At 48.0% G+C, this 14,915-nt stretch overlaps 3 protein-coding genes across 5 annotated transcripts; 2 read left to right on the top strand and 1 right to left on the bottom strand.

Annotated features, from left to right (window-relative positions):
* Positions 1-1,463: 1,463 nt before the first annotated feature.
* Positions 1,464-5,364, top strand: LOC123427437 (rho GTPase-activating protein 5-like). Its single transcript, XM_045111482.1, has 5 exons — positions 1,464-2,260; positions 3,572-3,692; positions 3,781-3,900; positions 4,221-4,451; positions 4,552-5,364. Exons 1-5 carry the CDS (start codon positions 1,833-1,835, stop codon positions 5,113-5,115), a joined length of 1,464 nt encoding a protein of 487 aa, XP_044967417.1. The 5' UTR covers positions 1,464-1,832; the 3' UTR covers positions 5,116-5,364.
* Positions 5,365-5,466: 102 nt separating this feature from the next.
* LOC123427438 (GDSL esterase/lipase At5g41890) lies at positions 5,467-7,521 on the top strand. 2 transcript variants are annotated; one of them, XM_045111485.1, is made up of 5 exons: positions 5,467-6,161; positions 6,257-6,387; positions 6,488-6,730; positions 6,828-7,086; positions 7,166-7,494. In XM_045111485.1, the coding sequence occupies exons 1-5, from the start codon at positions 5,912-5,914 to the stop codon at positions 7,399-7,401; spliced, it is 1,119 nt and encodes a 372-aa protein (XP_044967420.1). In that variant the 5' UTR covers positions 5,467-5,911; the 3' UTR covers positions 7,402-7,494. The 2 variants fall into 2 exon arrangements, with proteins under 2 accessions (XP_044967420.1, XP_044967419.1); XM_045111484.1 differs by having other exon boundaries at positions 6,828-7,521.
* Positions 7,522-9,638: 2,117 nt separating this feature from the next.
* Positions 9,639-13,831, bottom strand: LOC123427436 (uncharacterized metal-dependent hydrolase BUsg_343). 2 transcript variants are annotated; one of them, XM_045111480.1, is made up of 8 exons: positions 13,572-13,831; positions 13,424-13,497; positions 13,267-13,348; positions 11,718-11,768; positions 11,465-11,565; positions 10,974-11,127; positions 10,459-10,647; positions 9,639-10,037 (listed from the first exon to the last, which is right to left on the bottom strand). In XM_045111480.1, the coding sequence occupies exons 1-8, from the start codon at positions 13,743-13,745 to the stop codon at positions 9,909-9,911; spliced, it is 954 nt and encodes a 317-aa protein (XP_044967415.1). In that variant the 5' UTR covers positions 13,746-13,831; the 3' UTR covers positions 9,639-9,908. The 2 variants fall into 2 exon arrangements, with proteins under 2 accessions (XP_044967415.1, XP_044967416.1); XM_045111481.1 differs by having other exon boundaries at positions 11,465-11,547; positions 13,572-13,827.
* Between the last annotated feature and the right edge of the window lie 1,084 nt (positions 13,832-14,915).

The following is a 14,915-nucleotide window of genomic DNA, read 5'->3' as shown; positions in this document are numbered from 1 at the left end:
CTCCGTCCGAAAATACTTGTCCTAGAAATGGATATAATGGATGTATGTATAACTAAAATAAGTCTAGATACATTCATCTCTAGGACAAGTATTTCGGTAAGGAGGGAGTATATATTAGCGATTTTCATCTCGTAGTTTTTCAACAACTTCATGGAAACCGGGTTCCGGTGTACCCAGATTCCAGAAACCGGCCGTTCATATATCCGCGGACACGCACTTGGAAATTCCAAAACGATGAAGCTGGTGTCAGTCACGATCGACCTGCCCAAGTACCACGGCGCGCTCACGAACACGCTGATGCGTCCGCCCCATAATGTCCACTATCAACAATTATTACGTGACGGTTTTTATGTAGTGGTCCTTCCGGTGCGCCGTGCAGGCAGCATGGAATTAGAGGCTGCCCACAGGAGACCGGAACCAGGCAACACATGGATCATGGACACGAGCTGGCTAGCTAGTCAGCCAGGAGTAGGAGAGCTAGCTAGGCAAGCTTGAGGAGGAAGCGCGGGCGCGTACGTGGTCCTGCCTGCGCGCGGTCGCCTTTCACACAAAGCAACAAACACGAAAGCATACAGATCAACCGCATTGTCTGCCCGCACTGTAGCGGAGCACCTCTTGTGCTCGTCGGGCAGCGGCTGGCGCCACGTACGGCACGGAGAAGATGCAGCCCAGGGGTCGACTGTTCGTGTCTCGTCCGGTCGCTCTTGCTTCGCGGAGCGGCTATGAGCTGGAGCCGGAGACGCAGGTGGGAGTTGATTATAATTAACTAACACATACGCCAAGGAAAGTATACCTCCCTCTCTCTCTCTCTCTCTCACACACACACACACACACACACACACACACACACACAATCTCCTCTTCCAGGCAAAAATAATTGTACACGCACACACACATGCAACACACGCGCCACCACCGGCGGCATTCTGATTCGGTGTGAACATGTGATCTGATGGACGTACTACGAGCTCGGCTTGTCACGTCGCGAGTACTGAGGGAGGGTCATTCACGGAGGCGCTGCGGGGGCACGCTCGGAAAGCCGCCTACTGTACTTGCCCTTCCCCAACCGAGTGCTGTACTGCGGATGCTGTACTGCTCCGCAGTAAGCAGTACATAAAGAGGATGCAGACCGTAGAGCCCCGGTACGTCTCCCACCGCCGCATGTAACAAACGAACGGCGTCCGTAGCACGACGCTCCCGCTCGGCACCATGCGGCCGGGTCGCGGGGCGGGGGCGGGGGTGGGGGTGGTGGTGGCGGGTGACTGGCGACCGAGTCGGCGGAGCACGACGCGGGGCACGTGGTAACTGCGGCCGTAACTGCCACTGCTCGGGCAACCCAGGCTGTAAAGACCTCACGCACGCACGCACGCACGGGGGAGTGGCTGCTGGCCGCCGTGGCGATCGGCCCGGCCTGCTGCTCCCCACTCCGCTCCACTAACCATCGCCGTGATTTAACTAATGCTCCACCATAATCCAACCACCTCCGCTTTGCCCCGGTTTCAAACCAAAGGCAATCGCGTGCCAGGCCAGGCCAGGCCAGGCCAAACCAAACCAAAGCAGCAGCACCATCGAAAGCGACGACAGGCAGCGGCAGCACAGGCAACGTGGGCGTAATCACCAGCTGCTCTGCTATGGTAGCAGTAGCAGGGTGGTGGTGGTGGTGGTAATCAGATTAGATCGCAGGAATTCGGGTTAAAACAGAGGGAGCAGTATAAAAACCGGGCAGCGAACGCGACCCGGCAAAGGCATACACACACCACCGTCGCGCTCCCCACGCCTTCCCCTCTCCCACGCGCGGCAAGCGGCCACCGCCTCGGAGCCTGCCGCCAGCCATGGCGCCGTTCCAGATGCGGTTCGGGCTCGGGATCTCACCGTCGCGCACCTACGACGACGAGGAGGAGGAGGAGGAGGAAGACGACGAGGAAGAAGAGGAAGAGTTTGAAGAGGAGGGGGAGGAAGACGACATGGAGGCGGAGAGCGACGGGACGGCCTCGCCGCCGTCGACGATGATGCAGGCCGGGAGGGGAGGAGGGCTGGTGGGCGCGGTGGTCGGCGCGCTGCGGAGGTCGCTGGTCATGTGCAGCGCCGGCGCGATGGGGGACGCCGACGACAGCGACAGCGACGACGAGGAGGGGATGGAGATTGGGCGGCCCATGGACGTGCGGCACGTCGCCCACGTCACCTTCGACCGCTTCGGCGGCTTCCTCGGTCTCCCCGCCGACCTCGAGCCCGACGTGCCCCGCCCCACGCCCGGCGTCAGGTCAGCTCTTTGCCAGCCCCACTCTCCACCTCGGTTTGCTTTTCTGTTCCGGTATTAATTGCGCCGCGTATTTACCTTTCATTTCATCGCTGCTGCTGCTGCTGACTGCTGACAGCTGAGTATAGTTTTCGTGAACTTGTGATCGAAACAAGCTGCGTGCAATGCTTTGCTAGTATTTTAGGTGTACTTGACACTTGTCAGCACAACAAATATTTTTTGTTCTCATTTGGAGACTTGGATAATTACTTTGGCCTTTTGGGTGATGGAGAATTTTCATTGAGAGACCTCGATAGGATAAGGATATTGAGTACTTCAATGTAAGGGGTTGAATATCCGGAACAAGTATACGTACTTTGTGCAAAAGGTAAACACATAAGAAATTTTAGGGGAAATAGACAAGCAATTCAATAACACATGAAACTCTAGGTGCGACTATTAAGTTGATGCAAATATGCTGATTTAATGAGCTGTGTTTTGCTATTCTCTTGTTATGCTTATGCACTCAGAGATGATACAGGGTACGAACAGTGGAATTCATTAAAAAATAGTTTAATTATTCAGTTCAACAAGTGGATCTAAAAATAAGACAAGTGGTGCCTTTTCAATCAGAATTTCTGTCAACTATGGTATTATTATAAGTAATAAGGTTACGATCCATGCCAAGGAGTGGGAACTGTTTAACCCAGAAGTTTATTCATTTTTGGGTGAGGGGTGGTCTAGTTGTCTGCTCCTGGCATAGTTGCCATGATTCTGAAGATACGTGGAAACACGATTCTGAGGACACACACCGGCGGGTGAGCGAAATAAATTGATTTTGGGATTCTGTTGCATGGCTAACAGTTGAGCGCTTTATTGGATTTCGTAGCCAGATTTGTTATGTGCTTGACCTTGAAGTTGGGACTTTTTAGGTGGCTGACCTAGCCGGCATGGGCATCTCATGGGAATCTTCTCATCTATCTTTTGTTTTGGATTAGGTTCATCCCATCAGCTGTACTTGCATCTGACATAGTATGGGATTTTTGTTTATTTTTACCTTTACCATTTGTAAATGTCATTCCATCATCTTTTTAGGTTGTTAGCATCAAATCAGGAGGATTTCAGTATTTATTTAATAACCCAGATATAGATAAGCTAACGAAGATACACGTTGTCATGCTGCCGTTGTTTCCTAGTCATTTTGAAGAAAAATAGTTGCCTCAGATTGCATGTTTCTGCTACTTTGCCTCAAGCTAGACGTGAAACATCAACTATAAATATCATAAGACCTTAGTGCTGGTTGCTAACCTGTCCTGGTTATATTTCCGCGTGCAGTGCAAGTGTATTTGGCGTTTCACCAACCTCTTTGCAATGTTCATATGATCAAAGAGGAAATAGTGTGCCCACAATACTCATGATGATGCAGAGGAAGTTGTATCTACGAGAAGGACTTAAGGTATGGTCAGCTGTAAGCTAATAAATCAGCAATTGAAATATTAGCTTCAAGCCCTCAGAATGCTTATTTATATCTATTGTGTTCTTAGATTGAAGGGATCTTCAGAATTAACGCAGAGAATGGTCAAGAAATCTGCGTCAGGGACCAATTAAACAGTGGCGTTGTTCCGGATGAAGTTGACTTACACTGCCTGGCTGGGTTGATAAAGGTGCTGAGAACTTCTGCAGTATAGCTAACTCTTATTTTCAGCTTCAAGAGATACCTAAGACTAGCAGACAGATATGCCCTGTGCGTGCTTACTCTGCGAATCAACATGTTTAGAGCCTGAAAATTCAACAGCCAGGAAGGAACAATGAACATTAGCATGAAACTGAATATGAAACGATATATTTCTGGGCAATGACAACTAACATTAGCATGAAACTGAAAATGAAGCGATACATTTCTGGGCAATGACAACTTTGATATACACATTACTTAACCATTTTTCTTGTACAACATTTTGTGACCTGTGGTGCTCTTTTGCAGGCATGGTTTCGGGAACTTCCAACAGGAGTATTGGACACGCTGACTCCAGAGCAAGTAATGCACTGCAACACAGAAGAGGAGTGCGCTCTCCTTGCTTCTATGCTACCACCAGTTGAAGGGGCATTACTTAATTGGGCTATTAACCTAATGGCCGATGTTGTGGAGCTCGAAAACTACAACAAGATGAATGCGCGAAACATCGCTATGGTTTTTGCGCCAAACATGACTCAGGTATTGGAAGTACTATTTGTTATTCTTACCTGCAGAGCAAACCCTGTGTGACCAAGCACATCCACGAGCATGCACTAATCACATGGTCTTTCTCTTCCAGATGGCCGATCCCTTAACCGCCCTGATGCACGCAGTTCAGGTGATGAATTTCCTCAGGACTCTGATCGTAAGGACCCTAAGGGAAAGGGAGGAGGCAGCTGCAGCATCCATGACATTGCAGTCATGCTCTGATTCCCCAAATGACCAAGACGAACCTCAGATGCCAGAGCATTTGGAGAAACCGTCCACTTGTTCAATTCAGGAGAGGGTCGATCACCCTATGATTGACAAGGCTATTTCTGAACAGCTTCTGTCCGAAGCTCAACAAGTCCTGCATAACTCGAAAAATGATTTCGAAGAACAAGAGAAGAAGTGTGATATGGACCACAGTAAGTGCCACAGTGGAGTTCCTCCACGTCACAACGATCCGAATAGCCGAATGAGCGGTTCCGGAAAAGAATTTGGTAGCAGAAACGCGGAGGGCTTGTTCGACAGATTTAGTTTCAGGAAAGGTGTGGAGAGGCTGTGCAGGCACCCTGTGTTTCAGTTGAGTAGGTCCATGAGGAAGGCCCCAGACGTGGCTGTGTTTGATGCTCCCAGAGAAGCAAGACAAGCCTGGGTATGATATGACAGTGAGATAGTATTGGGATTGTATGTAATGGTAATGGAGTTATTTTCGCTTTTTTTTTTTTGGCTTAGTTGATGATGATTGGCCGTTCCTCTAGTTTGTGTGAGTAGAAACGGTTTAGCCAGTTAGTTTGTAGGTACTGCAGATTTCAGTGTACATTATAAATTGTTAACTGACGACAACGTGTGAAAGATTGCATGTGGTTCCCTATATAAGTGAACGAATGTTCACAGTGAACTTTGACTCTGCTCTGCTGTGTACCACCTCAAAAGCTAGTGACCTCTGCAATGCTCTTATACCAATTTTAGATATGGTTTTTGTGTGAGTGGCAGTATATGTGCCATTTTTCCAAAGGGAGGTGCACTCTGTATTGTCGGTGAATAGCATTATATATGTATTTGCCTTCGTACGGATGCATCTGCCGTTCTCTATTGTCCGTGCAGTTGTTTCAAAAGAAAACATATCAGTGCAGCTGTGGAAACATATTTTTTTTTCTTTTCTAAGACAGATGCATTCCCCACGTCAGGCAGAAAGCCATAGCATTAGGCATTAGCATGTCTGACAGCACGCTTGTACTGTGCCCAAACTGAAAATCATCTGATCCAGATCCAGTTGGGACAGTTCAAAACTCCCCTTGAAGCAGTCAGACAGCGACCATGTCAAACGGTACAACGGATGCAGCAGAGGCACGATAAGCATGCCCGTGCGCCCATCGTACGAGGATCGATGGGATATATGTGCAGCCCTAGAGACGTTGCGCGGTTGCAGCATACCTGCATACGTATAGGAGGAAATGGCCGTGCTCCCTCCCCGCTGCTGCTCTTCCCTCTTCACGGCGGCGATCCTGCTCCTCTTCTGTCCGTCACCGGCATCGCCCCATGCTTTCTTCATCTTCGGCGACTCCCTCGTCGACGCCGGGAACAACGACTATCTCGTGACCCTCTCCAAGGCCAACACCCCGCCATACGGCGTCGACTTCTCGTTTTCCGGCGGCAAGCCGACCGGGAGGTTCACCAACGGGAGGACCATCGCGGATGTCATCGGTAATGCTAGCAAGTAGCATGAGCTTTCACGACAAGCTTTGTTCGTGTTGTCCATGCTTGATCTGACCAACATTTCTTTGGTGCTATGCTCTCAGGTGAAGCATTGGGGCAGGAGAGCTTCGCTCCTCCCTACCTCGCTCCAAACTCTAGTGCTGAAGTGATCGACAGTGGAGCCAACTATGCTTCTGGTTCTTCCGGCATTTTCGACGAGACCGGCTCCTTTTATGTATGTGATTGTTAATTTTCCAACTGGTATATACTTCCCTTGGCTTGCTTTTGTGTCTGTCTGAATTGCAATTGTGTGAAAATGTGACTTGGGTTGGCAGATCGGAAGAGTGCCACTAGGACAGCAAATCAGCTACTTTGAGAAGACCAGAGCTCAGATACTGGAGACCATGGGGGAGAATGCCGCGGCCGACTTCTTGGGGGAGGCGCTCTTCACGGTGGCTGCTGGGTCCAATGACATCTTGGAGTACCTCTCGCCTTCAGTGCCAATCTTCGGTCGACAGAAGCCTGACCCTGCAGATTTCCAGGACGCCTTGGTTGCCAAGTTGGCATTCCATCTCAAGGTGCCACTCACCTCTAGCTCACCAGCACTGTAATTTTGTTCTTCTCTGTTCCCATGATGAGCTTACTATCATCTTGCAACTTGCTTCCGAAACGAAGCGGCTGAACGAACTCGGGGCTAGGAAGTTTGTCGTCGCCGACGTCGGGCCGCTGGGCTGCATACCGTACGTGCGCGCCCTGGAGTTCATCCCGGCCGGCGAGTGCTCGGCGGCCGTGAACAAGCTCTGCGAAGGCTACAACAGGAGGCTGAAGAGGATGATCGGCAGGCTGAACCAGGAGACGGGCCCGGAGAGCGCCTTCGTCTACACCAACACCCACGGCATCGTCACGGAGATCATCCGGCAGCACCGTCAATACGGTAGGCTTTCTCTTTCTTTCTTTCTTGTTTCCTGCATTTCGTGGGCTGAAGCTTGGATCTGTGGCTCTGTGGCGCGTAGGTTTCGAGGAGGCGCTGGACCCTTGCTGCGGCGGCAGCTTCCCGCCGTTCCTGTGCATCGGCGTCGCCAACTCGAGCTCCACCCTGTGCGAGGACCGCTCCAAGTACGTGTTCTGGGACGCCTTCCACCCGACCGAGGCCGTCAACTTCATCGTCGCCGGCAGGGTCGTCGACGGCGGCGCCGCCGATGCGTCGCCCGTCAACGTCCGCGCCTTGTTCCAGCGTCGATACGGATGAACAAGGAGGTCGATCGCCTTGCGTTGCGTGCGTGCGTGCGTGCGTGCACCGCATCGCGGAATATCTCCTCCCCTCGCGCAGCGCTTCCTGCACGTCTTCTTTAAACAAACGTGTAGAACGTGACGGACGACGGTGACTTTGACGTACGGGCGATGTTTTCTCGTTTCTTTTTCTGCCGCTGCCTTTGGCTTCCTTTGTGATGGCCGGAAAGAAGATCGCTGTTGTCGAAAGGAACAATGCGCAACGACCGACGGACGGTGATATATATATGCTGGTGTACGTGCGGTCTACAGAGGTGCACGAGTAGTAGAAACTAGCAAGTGCGAAGCAGTAGAGAGTATATATGCGCGCGTGTTTGACGGGACTATTCTGCACACCGCCGCCGGTGCAGTTTCCAGCCACGGCCACGCCACGCGGGTATACATGCGCCGCGCAACACTTGGACTCGGTCTGTTGACGACGGCCGGGCGGTGCCGGTGCAAGGCGCGCACGTAGCTAGCCTTCCATGGAGGCGGCTGCGGCGGGGCCTCCGAAGCCCGCAGCCATCGCCACGGCGAAGGTGGCGTCGTCGTCGTCGTTCTCGTCCGTGGGCGCGAGCCTGGTGGCGGTGGGGCTGGGCGGCGCGGCGCTGCTGGTGTGGTGGGCGCTGGCGTTCCACCCGGCGCACGCGCGGCTGTGGATGGTGCCCGCGGGGCTGGTCCTCCTCGGCACGCCCGTCCTCGCCTGGCTCTCCCTCCTCGCCTCCGGCCCGTGCCGCTGCGGCCGCCGCCCGGTCGACGCGCCGGAGCCTGTTCCGGCGCCGGGCGCACACGCGGCCGCTTAGCCACCCGCCTCCACGTAGAGCTTGCGTCCAGATCCAGACACGCGCTGCGCCATTCTTCCCTGCCCGTGCACTGTATAGCGCTTCTCTTTCTCTCGGCACGTACGTACGTACGTTCCTGTTAGCTTGCTCTGCTGCTTCTTGCTCGCTCCGGGATCACGGATCAGCCCAGATCAGACCAGATATGTACACAGCCATACATACATACATACATACATACATACATATGTGCAGCTTTTGTTTCCATGTCCAGGGCTACTAGCTATTACTGCTGCTGCTTCGGTTTCTTCGTTGCCTACTTTGCAGTGTTCTTGCTCTTGCTCGCGCCGCGGACGTTTTTCCGACGTTCTTCCCGATGCCAACTTTCTGATCCGTTCACGCGCAAACGATTTTGTTGGTTCACGCGGCGGCGCCGAAAGTCTAAAGCGGGCGAGCGAGAGAGAGTGTGCGTGTGCCGAATCGTACGCCGCCACACTCCACTCCGGCGGATCGGCCTCGATCGTCGTCGTCGGTCGGATCGGGAGGTCGGAGGTGGACGTGCACTAGGCGCGCGCGGGACCCAGGGAATGCCCCCGCCCCCCTCTTGCCGGATTCCACTTGGGCAGAGACATCTTTTCGGTGTTTACAACGGGGTGTTATCTTAGGTGGGTAAGGTGGTGTGGTTTATTTAGCGATAAGGATTTAGGTATTGGAACTGGAACTGACGAGCCTACTAGCTAGGCCCTATCGTAAGAGGATCCAAGTAAACTGTTGTTATCTTGTCATCCTAGTTTAAGCAGATGGAGCGCTCGGTTCGAATCCAGTCACCGCGCACAATGCTTTGATAGGTGATAGTACGTGTGATCAGAGATTCCCAAGTTACTTGACAGGGCAAGCGGATGCGATAGCTTCTGGAACGCTCCGAGCAAGCAGTCCAAATCCACACCCAAAATACTAAGAGCAAGTGCCATAGAGCCGAGTCAGCTGGTTATAAGGAATAAATTAATATATTTTTGTTTAGTTAGAGGAAAGAGAAGAGAGAGAGAAGGTAAGCAGGCTCTTAGCTAAAAGCCAGCTCTAGCACGTGCTCCTAGGCATATTATGAGTATGAAAGGTGGACCATATAATAAAAAAGTAGTACACTTTTGCAATGAACTATTGTACATGTTAGCTATAAGGTGAGCTATAGATGACATGGCAATGGCTTATAGTCAGCAGCTGGCTATACTATTGTACTTGCTCTAATCCATACTCACTTTCTACTCCCCATTTCCTAAATATATAAGTCTTTTTTTGAGATTTCACTACGAACTATATATAGACATATTTTAGAGTGTAGATTCATCCATTTTGCTTCACATGTAGTCTACAGTGGAATCTCTACAAAGTCTTGTATTCCCTCCGTATCATAATATCTGAGCTGCTAAAACGTTGTATATTATATGGTACAGAGGTAGTATTTAGGAACGGAGTGAGTAGTACATGGTACATACTGATACTGCAACGTACGTAGAAACTAGAGTAATAATTTGGCAACATAGCAGCTATGAGCCGCTTTCTCATTTCTTTTTGACTGCTACCTACCTTGTCTTAGACCGATTATACAACTACAATAACATACATACAGTATACAGACAACATCAGGCAGAACGCACCAGGATTTCGATGAGCATGGTTCATGTTCGACGGCCACCCGCCCCACCCCAAATCACCCAGCTTCAGCTTCGTGGTGAACCTTGGATCCAGGGTAGGAGAACAGTTTGGTGGCGTTCCTGTAGCTCGTCTCGGCGAGTTCTGCTTCTGGCATTTCAAGCAGCGATGCCACATACTTCAAAACCTGAAAAGAACATGGAAGGGAGCCACGGTTTATACTAGAATGATACTTTCCTTACCATCATCGGTTGGTGCGAGTACGACAACTTATCAAGTAAACAAGCCAATGTTGGACAGATGCAGTAGTGACACCGTGCCAGTGAGATGGGAGTGGTATAATTCAACAATAGAAAAACAGCGGCACACAGAGTTTTAAAACTCTATAAGCAACAGGGTACAGTAATGTTGAGATAGTGGAGTATTCGGAGAAAATATTGCGTGTATCCATAGAAAGGTTTAGTTCTTCATAGACATCCTCGTGTGCTAGTCAGGACAATTATATTTTCATTATTAGGAAACTGTTTAAAAATAGAGAAGTAGCAACATGTACCATGAAGATTTGCTGACAAAACTATCAGCCAAACACATCAGGGCACAAATCTTACAATGTGGATGTTAGCTGGATGATTCAAGGATTCGTTTGAAGAGGCAGCCGCCTGAGAGGTCGAATCGCTGTGAGACTTTTCAGTATCCGCATCTGAAGTGTCCAGAGGGACTGTGACTGGAGAAACATTGTCCAACTTTGGTACTGCATCTGGTGCATCTGTCTCTAACAGAATTCTGTCCAAGGGTATCTAGAACAAATACAAATGCATTTCACTGGTGGTGCAGAATAGATTTATGGTAACCATGGCAAAGCGAACGTTTTTTATGGCAATTTATGTTGGCGCAAGGATGGCAAATTTAGTTTGCAAGCACGGCAATTTCCTGGGAAGGAAATAAACTGAAGCGGATTTGCCATACTTACCAACTAAACTTGCCATCATAGGAAAACATAAATTGCCATTCAAAAATTCGATTTGCCATGGTCAAAAATCTGACGTCATATTTGTAGTTGAATCCATAACTACTCCCGCGGGGGGGGGGGGGGGGGGGGGGGGGGAAGGCATGACCGACTTACTGCTTTGACCATTTTCTTTGCCTTAGTGGATTTCATGCCTGTAAGGAAACCAGACAACGAAAAGTAACAACCTAAATTTGCAAGGTCAGGCACCATTTCCGCAGACCCCAGATAAGAATGCAACAGCGCACCTGCTGGAAAAGGCCCAGTACGCCTGCAGGCAGCCAAAATGTTAACAAAGCATAACATTTATTCTGTAGACAAAGTGATGAAAAACTACAGGACATCCATACTAGACTAGAAGTATGGAACCTGCTCTTCAGTAGACATATATATCTAGAAGTGCAATATATTCTGTTTTGGAAATGTGATGGAAAAAAAAGGCTAATTACAAACTTACTAAGAACCTGGTATATGCCATATCAGGGGCGATCTACTTTTTAAGATATTGAAAATTGAACTTAGACAAACAAACTAACACTACCTGTCATATTGAACTAGATAGTCACAAGACCTAAAGATATGATAAAGACCGAATATCCTTGTCTTACTTTAGTATTTCCAGAAGATCGCCGAAGGCACGTACACAATGAACAGAAACAGGTTTCTCCAATTCCTTAGCAAGTTCAAGTTGCTGTTGGAATACTTCAACCTGTGTTAATATTGATGCTTATGGTAAAAGGTGAAGGGGTACAACTAAAGCCACAGTGACAAAGCTAAATGGCTATATCCATTAACATGTAGCTGAATCCATTGGTAAAATCATATTCAACAAGAAGTGCAGAGGGGTCCGTGCTAACAAACCTGTTCTCCAAAGTCAATAGTTTTTCCATGCGATCCCTTGTCCAGACCAGTCTGCATAATAGTGACATATGAGAATATATAATTGCACAAGTCTCATTTCGCACATGCCAAAAGGAAACAGAAGAAAAAATTGGCTGCATTTGGCAACTCGGTTTTTTCTGTATTATTTGGAGAATACTGCGTGTTTTTCTAGAAAACACAGTTTTAAAACCATTGATGTGTTCGGGATCGATAACTACCACATTTTAATAAAGCGTACTATCCCGCACACAGTTTAATAAAGCGTACTTGCAGACCGAAGTGAGAAAAACTGTTGTTTATAGAACCGATGTATTCATTGCCCGGGCATTGGAATACTGAGGTTTCAGATTACTACGATTTTGCAAAACTATGCTGCCAAACTAGGGCAATCTATTAGGAGAAATAGGAGTTTGGCTGGTCAGTATTTTTGGGGTTTTAGGAGAATACCATGTTTTTGTTAGAAAACCTAGTTTTAAATACTTTGACATGCTTGGCTTCAACAAATGCCACAGTTCTATAAACCATAATATATCTGAAAACATGTTTTTTAGCAACCTCTTTTTTCTAAACTGAGAAACGCTCGCTCAAGTCCATCTTCTTCCTGCAGTCATCACCCACAATTCCTCCAACTCGTCTGCAGCCACGAAATCAAGATTACCACCTGGGGGCGTTGATCTCTTCAATCGTTGACTATCGTGCTAGTGCAACAAGGGGCAGCTTGTAGATTAGATCGTGTTAGACGTTCGATCCTATCTGATGACACACATACACATACAAATGATTTAGCGACGGGTGGGAACACACTCACGTCACGTGCGCGGAGGCTTAGATCTTGGAGTGGATCGATTGATACTTTTGAAGCACAGTTGTACACAGCAGGCTAGCGAGCTAGCCGATTGATTCCGTGTGGCCAGAGGTACAAGATAACCCTATTACAGATCATAGCGTCTAGGAGAGAGGACATGCTCGCCATGACAAGGCCACATGCAGGTGGCGGAGCACAAATTTGCACAAGCTGGTCATGTCATTGTATAACTACTTCTCAGTTCGATTCAGCTAGCTAACTCCAGGATTATCCATGCAACTAGTCAAAACCAGGAAACTGAGAAAAACTCCTTGGTAGTTTTGCTATAATTTAGAAAAACTGTGATTTTTAGAAACCAGACTATTTAGTGCCCACTCATTTAAATACTGAGGTTTTCAATTACTATGGTTTTGGAGAAACAACCTTCTCGGCGTTACACTAAGCAGAGGCGACAAATAAATATACCATATTGCTTAATGCTGATAGAACTCAATGAGACTTGCAAAACCAGATAATCATAATATAGGCCAGTATATGAGAGAACTAATGCTTGTGGGGAGGTCTTGGTTTGCACTTTGTGGCAGTCCAGGCTATGACGTATTATCGCAGTTTTATTGCTGGCTAGTACTCCCTCCATCTCAGTTTATAAGTCCGGCACGTGTATGTAGGTCGTCAATTTGATCAATTTAATGATAAGCATATATTACAAAAAATATAGCTCACCTCTCCAACAGCCGCCTCTGGGGTCTCCGAGAAGAACTGCCGGAGCGAATCCATCCAATCGGGCGACCTCTCCGGCACCCACCTACCAAATTCACGGTTTTAAAATCCATATGGCATAAGCAGCAGCGCACCGCGAGAAGCGGCCAAGGAATCTTGCCATGGGTGGAGGCCGAAGCAGGGGACGACGGCCGGGTGCTCGTGGGCCATCTGCTTCACCAGGTGCCAGTCTTTCTGCGCGCATCCAGTGAAAGAAAATTCAATGAGGAGCACTCTCTTTCTCGGAATGAGGCCTGGGAGGGGCGTACCTCGGAGGTGCCGTTGACCGCGAACCGGGCGACGCCGGAGGCTGTGGCGGCGCGAATGAGCGAGGGGGCGGCCGCTGCGATGCGGGGGTCCTGCAGGTGGCAGTGGGCGTCGAAGAGCCGCACGGCGGAGGCGGAGGCGGAGGCGGAGGCGGCGCGGCCCGGAGCCTGAGCCATGGTGATGGTGGGGGAGAGCTTGGGTGGCCGGAGCCGGCGTGGAGGTTCGAGCGGTGGCTGCTGTCCGCGAGCTGTCAGCGACTCGATGGTCATGGGCCGGGAAGAGAGGCCTGGAGCTAAAAGGAATTCAATCCGCACGCCGAACAGGCTGCTCCTCCTATTTGCTGCATTGAGGCCTCGCCGCATTTACGACGGCCCACCAAGTAATATATTTTTTCTTCTGTTTATAAACATAAAAAATTATGCATTGTATAAACTGAACAATTATATACATTAAAATGAGAAACTTTTATATAGAACAACAAAATCTTACTGTTTTGTAAAGAATTGTTCCCGTACTAGAAAATCAATGTGCATGTATGAGAAAAATAAATGCTCATATATTTCAAATCATATGTTCGTGGAAGAAAGAAACATATTTATTTATTTTCCAAATAAATGGTCAAATAGCTTGGAAGATTTGAATATACTTACTATATAAAAAATACATCTATCATAAGAAAGTAACATTCACGTATAAATGCAACATATAATAGATTTTTATCCCAAAAAAATATAATAGATTTACACACATCAAAAATAATATTGGCAGAAAAATGTAAAAAATGAAAAAGAAAATATACAAAAAGGAAAACTAAAAGGTTAGTCCCTGGATTACAATAAACAATTGATTAAGAAGATTGGAAGGTGGTACGAAAATACTCATTGGGTCTTTCAATCCAACAGTGATGATATAAATTGTTTTGGAAAAAATTGATTCCGTATAGAAAAAGGATGTGCATGTATGAGAAAAATAAATGCACATATATTTCCAACCACATGTTTGTGGAATAAAGAAACATATTTTTTTAATAAATGTTCATGTATCACTTGGAAAATTTTAATATATTTACTACATAAAAATACATGTATCATAAGAAATTAGCATTCATGTATAAAAGCAATATATGATAGCTTTACACATATCACAATAATATCGGCAGAAAAGTGGAAAAACTGAAAAGAAAATAAGCAAAAAGGAAAACCAAAAGATTAGGCCTTGTATTCCAATAAACAATTGATTAAAAAGGTTAGAAGGTGGTACAGAAATACTCATTGGGTCTTTCATTCCAGCAGCGATGATATGTATTCTAGCTTTAATCACTCTTGAATCACCGACTTGTGTTTAAA

The sequence above is a fragment of the Hordeum vulgare genome, chromosome 2H (genome assembly GCF_904849725.1).
Source record: "Hordeum vulgare subsp. vulgare chromosome 2H, MorexV3_pseudomolecules_assembly, whole genome shotgun sequence".
Lineage (NCBI taxonomy): Eukaryota > Viridiplantae > Streptophyta > Magnoliopsida > Poales > Poaceae > Hordeum > Hordeum vulgare.
Note: the sequence above shows the minus strand (reverse complement) of the source record. Positions and strands in the feature narration are given on the sequence as shown.

Bases quoted from the DNA above. Each gene is read 5' to 3' on its own strand.
- LOC123427437 (XM_045111482.1), top strand. From the start codon at position 1,833: ATGGCGCCGTTCCAGATGCGGTTCGGGCTCGGGATCTCACCGTCGCGC. The intron at 2,261-3,571 runs GTCAGCTCTTTG...TTCCGCGTGCAG, and splicing joins CGCCCCACGCCCGGCGTCAG to TGCAAGTGTATTTGGCGTTT. The intron at 3,901-4,220 runs GTGCTGAGAACT...GCTCTTTTGCAG, and splicing joins GCCTGGCTGGGTTGATAAAG to GCATGGTTTCGGGAACTTCC.
- LOC123427438 (XM_045111484.1), top strand. From the start codon at position 5,912: ATGGCCGTGCTCCCTCCCCGCTGCTGCTCTTCCCTCTTCACGGCGGCG. The intron at 6,388-6,487 runs GTATGTGATTGT...TTGGGTTGGCAG, and splicing joins ACGAGACCGGCTCCTTTTAT to ATCGGAAGAGTGCCACTAGG. The intron at 6,731-6,827 runs GTGCCACTCACC...TCCGAAACGAAG, and splicing joins AGTTGGCATTCCATCTCAAG to CGGCTGAACGAACTCGGGGC.
- LOC123427436 (XM_045111480.1), bottom strand. From the start codon at position 13,745: ATGGCTCAGGCTCCGGGCCGCGCCGCCTCCGCCTCCGCCTCCGCCTCC. The intron at 10,648-10,973 runs GTAAGTCGGTCA...TATTTGTTCTAG, and splicing joins CAAAGAAAATGGTCAAAGCA to ATACCCTTGGACAGAATTCT. The intron at 10,038-10,458 runs GTAAGATTTGTG...TGTTCTTTTCAG, and splicing joins ATCCAGCTAACATCCACATT to GTTTTGAAGTATGTGGCATC.